The 13,130-nt window shown below is 36.3% G+C and overlaps 1 protein-coding gene across 10 annotated transcripts in view; it reads left to right on the top strand.

Moving 5' to 3' along the window:
* Helz (helicase with zinc finger) overlaps positions 1–13,130 on the top strand; it is a 156,565-nt gene that overhangs the window by 134,392 nt on the left and 9,043 nt on the right. For all 10 annotated transcript variants that reach the window (XM_087208592.1, XM_087208594.1, XM_087208588.1 and 7 more), the window contains one exon: positions 10,494–10,746. In XM_087208592.1, the coding sequence (XP_087064718.1) occupies positions 10,494–10,746 (253 nt within the window). The remainder of the gene's footprint in view (positions 1–10,493; positions 10,747–13,130) is intronic.

The following is a 13,130-nucleotide window of genomic DNA, read 5'->3' as shown; positions in this document are numbered from 1 at the left end:
CCTAATTAATATACTGACCTTTCCCCTAGTTATTTATTTATACATGTACATGTGAAATGGCTTGCTAACCTCAGACATTACAGATATGTTTTAAGAGTGTTAAGTAAATTAGAAATTTTTACTTAAACTTACAATTATTTTTAACAAATTTTTATATAAATTTAGTAATTAGATTTCATGTATTAAATAGCTTTTAAAATGTTAGAGTTACATTTATATATTTAGAAAGAAATAGTGGAATTTGAAAGTAATAATCATGTTTAGTTATATAATGATTGCACAGTTCAGCATGAAGAATTTTTATAAACATGGAGACATATGAAGTTATTGCTGACTCTAGAAGAACCTCTGAAATAGCTTTAGGCACTGTTAATGAAATTAAGCTCTGTAGACTAAAATGAAACCTTAGTGTCACTCACTGATAGGGTTGCCCTAATCAAAGTCAAGGAACAATCTGACTTGTAGGACATGTATGTAGAAGAACTAATCTGGAAACCATGGAGAACTAGACAAAAGCAACAGGGAACAAAAAAAGGTGAAGAAATTTAAAAAGATAGAAAAATATGACTTACGTATTTTAACAATCTGTAGGCTCACAGGACTGAAGTGTTGATGGAGATGTTTTCCTTTTGCGGTCTAGAGATCTTTTTCTAGAATTTTGTTTGGGTGCCCTTGTCCTTCAATGTAAAATACATAGAAATTTCCCTCTTGGAGAGAGTTACCTGAAATTTTAAGCTTGTCGCTCAGAATGCATTTTATTTCAGTCAGTTAGCATGTCCTATAGGTTTTTAAATTTAAATGATTTAAATAAGCTCAGATTAGTCATTACACTTGGATTTTTTTTTTAGCAAGTACAACAAATTGATTTTTTGTTTTTTGGGGTTTTTTTGGTTCTGGGGATTGAACTCAGGACCATGTGCTGCGAGGCAGGCAGCGGCACCACTGAGCTAAATCCCCAGCCCAACAAATTGTTGATGGTTATTAAAATTGATGGTAGATTATGTTTGTGTATTTAATAATAAAAAGTTAAAATATAGTCTCACTGATGAAAACTTTGATTTATTGAAGACTTTAAAATAAGTCTTGGGCCGGGGATTTAGCTCAGTGGTTCCACTGCCTGCCCCGCAAGTGCAAGGTCCCAAGTTCGATCCCCGGTACCAAACAAACAAATAAATAAATAAATTAAATTAAATAAGTCTTGGGGGCTGGGAATGTAGCTCAGTGGTGCTGCGCCTACCTGGAAGCACAAGGTCCTGAGTTTGATCCCCAGTACCAAAAAATAAAAAAATAAATCTTGGAACTGTGGATCGAATTAAAGTTTAATTATTTCGATTTCATGTTTTTAAAAGGAAACAGGCACAAAGATGTTAAAGGACTCACACGTTGAGCAGTTATTAATCACTATGCAGCCAGGACTTCCGGCTTTAGAAGATCACACTGCTCTTCATAGATTGACGTGAAAAGTAGGGTTCTCAGACTAGAAGTAATGGTTACAGTCACAGAACTCAGTGTTGGGGGAAAAAAAGCAAATGTCCTTGGGAACAAAGAATACATCTTTTGCTGCATAAAATTTTCCTGATAGGGGATGGTAGTGGTGGTAGGTGGTGGGGAGAAGATTCATTATGGGGTTCTTGATTTTGAAATGTGTCCAGTTCTAGCTGGAAATGTTTGACAGCTCAAATGATTAATTTTGAGATCTCAATATCAGGAAATTAAACATAAGTAATTTATTTCTCAGTATTCTTTAGGAATAAAGCAGAAAGTCTCTGATACTACGTTTTTTCAAAAGCTGGAAAATGTTTTTAATTATGGTAATTATGACCCTTCAGAAAAAATGCACATAGTTATGAGTTGAGAGTATTCACTGTGAACTATTTTATTTCCTACCCAAACTGGCATTTTCTCATTGTAGCAGTTATCTTGCTCTGTAACGATAATTTGACTGTTTCATATTCAAGAAAAGTAAATAAGAACCAGGTAGATTAAAGGTAGTTCAAAATGTCACAGCAGTGAATCTGACAAATACCTCCTGATTGCCTTCTTTCTAGTATCTCCTCTGTTAGCTTTGGTTTGGATACAAGAAAATAATATTGCCTGATAGGAAAATACTGTTTGCAAATTATAAGTGCTTTTGCTTGTGAGATGTTTCACATGGTACTTTTCTTTATTTAGATCTAAATTGATTTTAATGCACTTGCTCTAAAGTCACATTCATTTCAGTATACATTTCTTATAAGAAAAACAGTAAAGGGGGGCGGGGATTTAGCTCAGTGGTTCTTGCGTCTGCCTCGAAAGCACAAGGTCCCGAGTTCCATCCCTGGTACCAAAAAAAAAAAAAGAGGTTAGAAAACAATAAAATATAGTAATAATGTGCTATGATTTTAGAAATTAAGATAAAGTTTTGCTTGTATTATGATGCCTAAATTTTATCAACTTAGTACAGAATTAAAGTTGTTGTAAAAATTAAGATAATGCAGGCTACTATAAAAATTACTTTGGCATGGTAGTATACCCCTGTAATCCCAGCACTTCAGAGGCTGAGGCAGGAGGATTGCTGTGAGTTTGAGTCCAGCTTGGGATACATAATGATTTCGAGCCCAGCCTGAGCTACATAGTGAGACCCTATCTCAGAAAAACCAGATAGAGAGAGAGAGAAAGAAAGAAAGGAAGAAAGAAAAAAATATCAGTTATCTAGACAGTAGATAATGATACCTTGGGCTGTGGTCTAGCAGTGGAACTGATGAGAAGCAAATTCAGGATTTACTTTGTAGGTAAAACCTACAGGATGTGATTGGAAATAAGATTTAAAATTGGATTCCTCCCTCCCACTAGGTGCATTTCTGTTTCCCCATAACCGTCTGTGGCCAGATGTTGCCTTATTGAACAGTACAGAGATGGACAGCATCTCCATCACCATAGAAAGATATTTGGACAGCATTGCTGTAGAGAAAGACTCATACCCTTTCACTATGTGAAGTTGTCTTGTATTATGCCCTTGATTATTTCCTATGATCTCTTTTCTCTTTCTCACTTTCTGAACTTTTTTTGATAAGATGTTGGACCCCTTGGATTTTTCATGTTTTTTTTTCCTGCTATATTTTGAAATCCTTATACATTTCTCTGCTTTCGGAAAGAGTTCCTTGATTTATCTATAAGTCCTTCTATTGTATTTTATATTTGTACCCTAAAATTTTAAATTTTCAAAAGTTCTTTATTCTCAAAGTTTTCATTTTTCATAATGTCTTGCTTCTGTCTTATGAATACAGTGCCTTTTCTGAAAACATCAATTAAAATATTTGTTATTGTTTATTTTATTTTAGATTTCTAGTAAAAACTATTTGAAATAATATTGAAAATAATATTTGAACATCATTATTATTTCTCTCTGGGCCTCCCTTTTTACCTATTTGTCTCTGACTATATGCTAGAGACCCACCTTTAAAGTCTGATAGCTTTTGATTATCCATGTCACCAAAAAGCTTCATTTAAAGACAACTTGATGCTTGAATCCCTCTGTAGCCTTTCACTTTCCTCACATTTTGTTTGTCTGTCTCTTCCCTCTTTTTCTGTATTGTAAGTTCCTAGCTGGCTATGTCCTGCTAAAGTTGTGGGGAAGAATGTAATGTGAGACCAGCTGTTTCCTGTTAATCTCCAATTTTGACCCTTTACCCTCCTTTCATCTTCCATTGACGCTGATGTTTCCAGGCTCCTGTGAAAATCTGCAGGGTAGATTGAGTCCCTTCTTCAGCAGTAGCAATCACTCCATTCTTCTTCCACAGATACTTTTCTCCATTGAATTTCCATATATTCCAGAGATGTAACCTCTCTCAGTGGCCAATCTCATGGTCTTGATTGTTTATATATCTTCTGTTTTCATTTATTATTATTTTAGTAGAGTCTTGGACCAACCTCCACCATTAACTCAGAATCATGCTTTTAAAAAATATTGTTTTATGATTTTCAAATGCTTTTTTTTTTTTTGGTACCGGGGATCAAACTCGGGACCTTGGCACTTGCAAGGCAGGCAGTGGAACCACTGAGCTAAATCCCCGGCCCTCAAATGCTTTTTAATAGAGTATTGTATATTACATTAACCTATAGATACTGTTGTGGCAAACTATTGCTTACCCATCACACACCATCTGTTTTGTTAATATGGATTGTTTTTAAACTTATAGTAATATTCTTTCCCTCCTTCCATCCTGGTTTCTTTCTTTCTAGGTCAGTCTGTACCTCTGTACCAAACTGTAGAACATTAACTATAAGAGGAAAATCTAATGGGAAACTAAACAAAGAAGTTGATCCTGAGAGTGTCTATAGTCAAATTTCTTTAAATCTTGGGAAAATGTGTTAGTCACATTCTTGTTACTGGAGCAAAACACCCAGCACCTACAAATTAAAGAAAGGTTTATTTTGTCTCACAGTTTCGGTGAGTTCTTTCCATGGTTGGCTGGCTCCAAGACAGGAAGGGTATGGTGGAAGGGTCTAGCAGAGGAAGGCTGCTCACATCATGGTTGCCAGGATGCAGCGAAAGAGCAGGGAGGAACCAGGGAGGGAGATACACTGTTAAGGTCATACCCCCAGGGAACCACCTCTTTCAGCCAGGTCCTTCTTCCTAAGCAAATTTGGCACTGATGACTACAGTCCCCTTCCAAAAAGTCCCACCTCTGAACACAGGCTTTGGGGGACATTCTAGATTTAAACCATAACAAGATGAAATAGAGCCATTTCATTTAAGTAAATTAAGAAAAAGAAAGCTTCTTAGTACAGTGCTATATAATAGACCTTTCAGGGAATGGGAAGATATCTGTGATATTATATGCATATAGAGAAAGGTATACACAATATCTGGTTTTCCCACTTCAGTGATGTTAATTTGATCACTGATGTCAGATGATACTAGTCTGATCCATTGATTTTAAGCATTTCAAACATCCTTTCCAATGTCAGGAGCTCTTGATGGTTGTTGCTCAGGTCTGTTGTTTGATTAGAGATAATAAAATAATTCTTTATTTGTTTTCAATTTATTCTGTATTTTTCTTCTATAAAGGACCATTTTGCCCTCATTGAATATTTGATTATTACCTAAACTATAGTCTGTGTAGAAAAGACAATATATGCTTAACTCGTGCTCTTTATTATTCTGTTTTCAGAGTAATAAAGTAGCACTTTAGCAAGTCTTAAAGATGACTATTGATAAGCTGTTCCCCCATCCTTTTTCACTTTGAACATCATTGTGAATCAGGTATCCTTATGTATTTGAGTTTTCAGTTTATTGTAGCCAGTATACTTTTTGTTCCATCATTAGTCACTAGTGTGGGGGGGGGGCGGTGTTACTGGAAATTGAACCTAGGATGCTCCACCACTGAGCTATAACCCTAGCCTTTTTTCCCCCAACAAGATTGTCCTGGCCGGCCACAAGCTTACAATCCTTCTGCCTCAGCCTTGTAAGTAGCTGGGATTACAGGCAGATACCACCATATCCAGCTGGGTACTAATACTTTTAAGAATCATGTTCTGAGTCCGGAGATTTAGGTCAGTGGCACCGCACCTGCCTCACAAGCACAAGGTCCTGAGTTCAATCCCCAGTACCAAAAAAAAAAGAATCATGTTCTGATTTATGTTTTTCAAGACCCCTGTGTACAGTGCCTATAAATAGCATCTTGTGCATTAAAACAGAACTATTTTGAATAAAAGTTAAAACACAATATGTCTGAATTTGTGTGATACAGCTAACAGTGCCAGACGAAATTGTTTAGCAATAAATGTTTATATTAGAAAAGAAGTTAGATCTCAGATCAATAATCTAAGCTTCTACCCTAAGAAAAAATTTTTAAAAAGAGCAAAATAAACGCAAGGAATGATAAAGATGAGAACAGAATTGAATACAGTTGAAAACAGAAAAAACAGTAGTGACAGCCAAAGGTCAATAAAATTGGTAAATCTTTAACAAGAGTGACAAAGAAAAAAAGAAGACAACAATCGCTATCAGAAATGAAGAGGAGGGAATATTATTGCAGATCCAGTAGACACTGAAAGGATAATAATAAGGAAGCAGTACAAATGGCTCAGTACCTGTAAGTCAGTGTCATAGGTGAGTTGGACCGCTTTCTGGAATGCCACATACTACAGAAACTTACAGTGAAGTAAATTGCATGTGATTGGCCATATAACTGTTAAAGAAATTGGATTTGTAATTAAGAAACTTCCAAAAAAAAAAAATCCTCAGGCCTACATGGTTAGAATACTGAATTTCTTCAAATATGTAAAGAAGAAAGTCCAATTTTTACAATCATGTCCAGAAAAGAGAAGGGAAAACTTCTCAGTTTATTATATACAACCAGCATTACTCTGATACCAAAATCAGAGATAGTACAGAGTACAGACTAATTTCTGTGAACATCAATCAGTGTAAATATCCTCAACAAAGCATTAGCAAATTGAATTTAACCAGGTATAAAAAGAAAAATATATCATGACTATGTAATGTTTATCCTGGAGTGCAAGGCCAGTACAGTATTTGAAAATTAATCAGCATAATCCAGGGTACTAACAGTCGAAAGGGAGAACAAATCACATAATCATGTTAATAGATACCCCCGAAAAAGCACCAACTCCCCCAAACACATATATTTGGACAAAATACAACATCTTATAATAAAAAAACTTTAGGCAAACTAGAAATAGACGGGAACTTTCTCAACTTATTCAGAGGCATCTATAAAAATCCTGTAGCTGCCATTGTATTTAATGATGAGAGACTGAAAGCTAAGATGAGAAAGAAGGCAGGACAACCCAGGTCCGGTGACATGCACATGTAGTTAAAGCTACTTGGGAGGCTAAGGCAGGAGGATCTCTGGAGACCAGGAGTTCAAGGCCAGCCTGGGCAACATAGCTTTACTCTGTTAAAAAAGAAAAAGGAGAAGCTGGGGAAGGAGAAGCAACATGTCTGTTTGTTGTTTTGGTTTTTTTGGTACCGGGGATCGAACTCAGGTCCTTGCACTTGCCCAGCAGGCAGCGAAACCACTGAGCTAAATCCCCGGCCCTAACATGTCTGTTTTTAACACTTCTATTCAGCATTGTATTGGATATATTAGCCTAATAAGGCAAGGAAATAAAGGTCTATTGAAAGTGGAAAGAAAGAAATAAAACTGTCTCTGTTCATTGGCATGAATGTCATATAGAAAAACATCCAGAGAATCTCTCAAAAAAACCTAAAATCTCATAACTAATGTGAGTTTAACAAAGTCATGAGATAGGTCAACACAAAAATCAGTCACACTGCTGGGTGTGGTGGCACACACCTATAATCCCAGCACTGCAGAGGCTGAGGCAGGAGGATGGATCGAGGCCAGTTGTGGCCAGTTGAGGCTAGTTCGAGGCGAGCCTGGGCTCCATAGTGAGACCCTGTCTCCAAAAAATATATATATTACATATTTATTATTATATATTACATATTATATATTATATATCATATTATATGTTATATATTATTATGTATTATATATTATATATCAGTCACATTTCTATATACTGGCAAAAATATAAATGCCAGTATTACGTGTAATAGTTCAAAGAAAGATGAAGTGGTGAAGTGTAAATCTTATAAAACTTGGGCAGGGGGCCGGGGATTTAGCTCAGTGGTTTCGCTGCCTGCTGCGCAAGTGCAAGGACCCGAGTTCAATCCCCGGTACCAAAAAACAAACAAACAAACAAAAACCCAAAAACTTGTGCAGGATCTAGATGCTAAAAACTACAAATCTGCGAATGTAATTTATTTGGTATATAAACCATTTATTTGTCATCGAAATTTCTCTGTACTACCTTACTCTTGAGGACAGATTCTAGTGTAGCAATTCACTTTTACATGTTTTCCTTCCTTTATGTTATGTAAAATAGATATACTAGTAGACTTGTCTTACATATATTATCATTATTTTTCTCTAATTTAAAAAACATTTTAAAACTTTCAAGTTTGTTTTTTCTGATATAAAGGATCAATCATTCATCTCTGTAAGTAGGTGCTTTGAACTATTATAGATAATGTTATATAGTACTTCCTAAGATCCTGCGCTGCATATCACTGAGTGGTTTGGGGGGTTTCAATTTGGAAGATACAAATAATGTACATTTCTGCAAAGTTGTAATAGAATATGATATCCTCTTACATCAGCCTTGTGTTTCCTTCTTAGTTTTAGTTTTCCTCATTTAAGCCTTGTGGTTCATATGTCTATTCATTGTTTATACTGCTTGTTTATGTATGTCCATTATTTAAAGAAAAGTGGCCTATAAAGTTACTGAAATTCATATGAGTATATTTTGTGATCTGTGTCTCCAGGAAAATGTTATACCCTATTCTTTCTCAGGCCAGAACTGACATTTTGTACTTTAGTGTTCACATGTAAAAACTTGAGGATGTGTGACCCCTGCAGATTGTCACAAGGCTAAACTCTCCTCATGGTAATAAAACAAACACTTCCTTTTTATTTTAAGAACTGTCTTCATCACAAACCACTGCACAAGCCATTCTGATCAATTGTTCCACAGTTGTTTAGGCATGGAGAACATAAAGCAGTTTAGGAAGGTTGGCTGTTCTACTCAATTTAATGACATAGATAATGAAATCTCAAATGCGCTGATGATATTCATAGTTGACAATTAGGGTGGTTAACATATTTAAAGCAAGAACCAAACTCAGAATGATTTTAACCATTATAAAAATTTCCTTTAAAGAAGAATAAAATGAAAGATGAATTTAGATGTTATACCTAAAGTCAGAAGAGCAATAAAAGCATTTTTTTTTTTTTGTACTGGGAATCGAACTAGGGTCCTTGCGCTTGTGCAGCAGGCAGTGAAACCACTGAGCTAAATCCTCGGCCCAAATAAAAGCATTTAAGAAAGGGAACTTACTAGATGGCAGTGTTATCCCACACCTTCCTCATCCACATTTGACAAATGCTGACATGAGCTGGTGCTCACTGTGTACTGTGAGAGAATCGCTTTCCTCTCACCCTTCCCTGTCTCTCTGCCCAAGGCCTGACCCCCTCTCTGATATATCTCCTAGGGTTCCATTGGCTTTTAGACTTAAGCTGTCAATGCTTACACCCACAATTTCCCCCAGAATTTTCCCCAGCCTGACAATGTTTGCCCATGCTCTTTATATTTCCAAACGACATCCTGCTACTACTGTGCCTAGGCATGGCTCTCTCTCCTTTTTTTTTTTTTTTTTTTCTTTTAGTGGTACTGGGGATTGAACTCTCAAGACCTTGTGTTTGCAAGGCAGGTGATGAAACCACTGAGCTAAATCCCCAGCTCTCCTTTTTAATCTAACCTCCAGTTTCTGATTTCCAGTTATTACTAACAACAATGGTGAAAGATTCCTCAGAATCGTAATTGACCACAACCAGGATAGCAAATTTATTATTATTGGGGGAAAAGAAAAGGGAACAATAAACAGCCAATCTCATTCTGTCGTTTAAGATCAAGCATGGAATCTTTATGCTACAGTAAAACGATTATGTACTGAGAATTAATCTGAATGCTGTGCATACATAACCCATTTAATTCTTCAACAGAGGTGGGTACTGGGGATAAATCATTTTATAGATGAAATTCACAGGAGGTTAGTTCAGTTGCCCAGGGTAATGCTGCTGGTACAAGACAGAGTCAGAATCTAGTCCTGCTTGGGTGGGTCTAGATGGAGGCTGATACCACACCACTTCTCTACTTTGCCTTGCCATTAGAACTGACACCAAGTGCCAATCAAAAGAGCCAGGCAAGAACAAAGTGGACAGTGCTTAGATGACAATAAAAAAGTTCTGAAGTGCTCAGCAAATAGCTCTTATCTTCAAGGTTTAAAGAGTTTGGATTGTACAAATTTAGAAGTTGAGTGAGGAGAAAATACAAAGTAATCAGTTTTCAAACACGTAGAGGATAATTTTGAAGAAAGTAGTAAGTATTCTGTGTCAGTTGATTGACTAAAATAAATACCATGAAGTTCAGTCAGGAGTGCTTATGTTGGACATGAGGAATCATATCTTGCCATTGGGTCTAAGGAAAAATACACTGGGAAGTTCTGAAAGTCTTCAAAATAAGTCTAGGATGGGTGCCTCTATTTAAGATGTCGGTAATTTTGCCTTGTGATTGTACTTTACCTATTTACTTTGAGCATATGTACTTCTTTCATATTCTTACTATTAGACTAAAATGTCAATAGAATTTTAGAACTGAAGACAACTAGTTTATAGGCAAGAAAATAGAATCAGAAGTCAGGCATGTGCTGTCATAGGACTGTGTAGTAAAGGACAGAGCTAAGTTTTAAACCCAAGTCTCTTGACCCCGTGTCCAAAGTTCAGGCTGCTTTGGGGTCAGGGGGCCGTGTCACACAGTCACAGAAGAGGATATTCTTTAGCATTTCTACTTAAGATCATGCGATTATTACAGAGCAAGGCCCACTGATTTGTGAAACACTCTTTTTTTGTATGTGTGTGTAGTATGAGCCCAGAGGACCCGGTCGGCCCTTGTACCAAAGAAGAATCTCATCTAGCTCAGTGCAGCCTTGTTCTGAAGAAGCAAGCACTCCTCAAGACAGCCTGGCTCAGTGTAAGGAGCTGCAGGACCATGGCAACCCTCCACCTTTCAGCTTCTCATCCCCAGAGTCCTGGGTGAACACCGCCGCGTCTGCCCCCTATCAGAACATTCCGTGCAATGGATCCAGCAGGCCAGCTCAGCCCAGAGAGTTGATAGGTAAGACGGAGTGAGTGGGTCTCCAGACACAGAGATTCCACTCCTCAGTGCCTGGATATTTACAAGGCTTTCTTCTAGCATTCCCTAGCCCTGTTTACATTATTTTTTTTGAACAGTTACTTAATGCTCAGCACTCAGAGGTGTGCCTTAGATATACACATTAATTTAGGACTATATTGATTGCATTCTTATGGTCTGGAAGGTTAGTAGATATATCCATGTTTGGAAACTGATCCTTTTCACCTGGGTTGAATAAAAGAAGTAATGGAACTTACAATGTATTTTTTTTTTCTTACAATGTATTTTTAAATAAATAGAATCACCCTTGCTTGGGAAAATTTTTGTTTTCTGGGGCTTTTGGGGGTTGAGGGTTCATCAGGGTTGCAGGTTAGGTCAATAGCAGTTTACAAGGATTTATTAGTAAAGTGTTGATAATATGCTATACAATGGTGTGATCATGTGAGGCAGACCAGCAAAGCCTCATATCTGGGGATTAACAAATGCTCTGTTTATTTCTTATATTCTGATATACCCAGAACTCCATGGCTGATGAAGAAGAGAGGCATAGGAAGGGATAGGAATGTACAGCACACTGGGAACTTGACCTGTGTGGTGGGAAGTTTAAAGGCTCTTTCTTTGGCCTGAAACACAGCTGCACTTTCGTCTTTCCTGTGTTCCCTCTTGCTACTATACTGACTGTAAAGAAACTAATTATCCTACTCAGGTTCTCTAATGTCCCTCTCTTTGTGGGCTGTATTCCTTGAACTTTGTGAACACATCTGAGATCTTTGTGCAGGAAATTTCTGCCCTGGTGTACTTAAAATTAATTTTGTTCATCCTAGAATGGGACTCCATTGTTTCTGTAACTGACCCATTTTTGAGTATGTGCCATACAAGCATATTTTTAGAACAATGGACATAATAGGACTAAACACATTAAACGATTTTGCTTTTATTTCCTGGCAAGAAACATTGTCATTTTAATCTTTAAACATTCATTAGTACCTACTATATGTAGTTTGCATTTTGCTTGGGGTTGTTTTATTTTTTAAAATCTAACATAAATACTTGAATTTCCTGAGAGACATCTAAATTACAAATCAGTTGTGATAATTCATTAAATTTTTTGGTCGGTTGGTTATTTATTTATTTATTTTAAAGCTAATCATTTCTTTTTTTCCCCCACCTAACTGTTAGGGTAGCTTTTGACCAAAATCAGTGAAAATTTGACCTGAGCTGATAAAGTAAAAAATTCTGGAACAAATGCTGAAGCTCATGTCATTCATTATGTCCTTTCTTCAAATATAGAATAATTATTTTCTTCATTGCCAGGTGATTAATTGTAACATTTTCTAGTTAAAACTAATACTTAAAAATTTCTAAATCACTGACGTTCTGAACTAGAATTTTTTGTTCATCGTTATTATTTTCCAGAGTAATATACTAATGGTACAGCAAATGGAAACTAATCACATGTGAAGCTTCTTTCAGAAGTTTTCAGATTTCTTGAACTTGAAGAAAGCTATGTTATGTGGGCTTTAAATTTAAAACAATCCAGTGATCTTTAGAGGGGAAGCAATAGTCTAGAAAGAAGTTAATGCTTTAAAATAATTGAAAAAGGCTGGGGATTTAGCTCTGCTTTCTCCGCTTGCTGAGCAAGCGTGAGGACCTGAGTTCGATCCCCGGTACCCCCAAAAAAGAAAATAATTGAAACAATTTTATGAATACATAAAATTAGCATATTGAATAAATGAAGTACTACAAAAAGTGAATATTTTCTTCTTAATATCCAAATTTTAGTTTTCTCTTATTTTGAGCAGTTGTCTTTTTGATGTTATGCTTTTTAAATTTTGTCATATTGAGTGAGAAGTAGCTTCCATCAAGTATTACCAGTATATTTTAGAAAAAAAATGAACCATTATAGTTTAGGCTTAAAAAAAGAAACATTAGCAGATTGGCTCCCATCTCCCTCCCTTCTCTCTAACTTACTTTGAATTGAAAGAGCAACCGTGCTAAATACCTGAAGATCAAAAGAGGAAAATATCTGATTCCTTCTCTTTGGTGATTGTCTTAAGCACTTTTGATTGCAGTAAACAGAAACCATCTCAACCTAGCTCAAGTACAAAGACTTATTGGCAAAAAGACCAGTTCCTTCTGAGAGCAACTGGATAGTTACTGATAATTGTGCATAATCCATGTAAAGTACATAGCACAAAATACCTGGCCCCATAGTAAAAACTCACACATATGGTTTGTCATTATCCTAACATCTCTGTGTTGGTCTCGATCTGTCTTCTTTCTTCTACTCTTCTTACCTGCCTTCTTAATGCTTTGCTTCTCCTTCTATGTTTCAGTGGCTTTGTGTTACCACAGCACTTTGGCTC

The sequence above is a fragment of the Heterocephalus glaber genome, unplaced genomic scaffold (assembly GCF_053883595.1).
Source record: "Heterocephalus glaber isolate CG9 unplaced genomic scaffold, H.glaber_assembly_v1.0 deba00000937, whole genome shotgun sequence".
Classification (NCBI taxonomy): domain Eukaryota; kingdom Metazoa; phylum Chordata; class Mammalia; order Rodentia; family Bathyergidae; genus Heterocephalus; species Heterocephalus glaber.
This window is presented reverse-complemented; position numbering and strand designations above follow the sequence as displayed.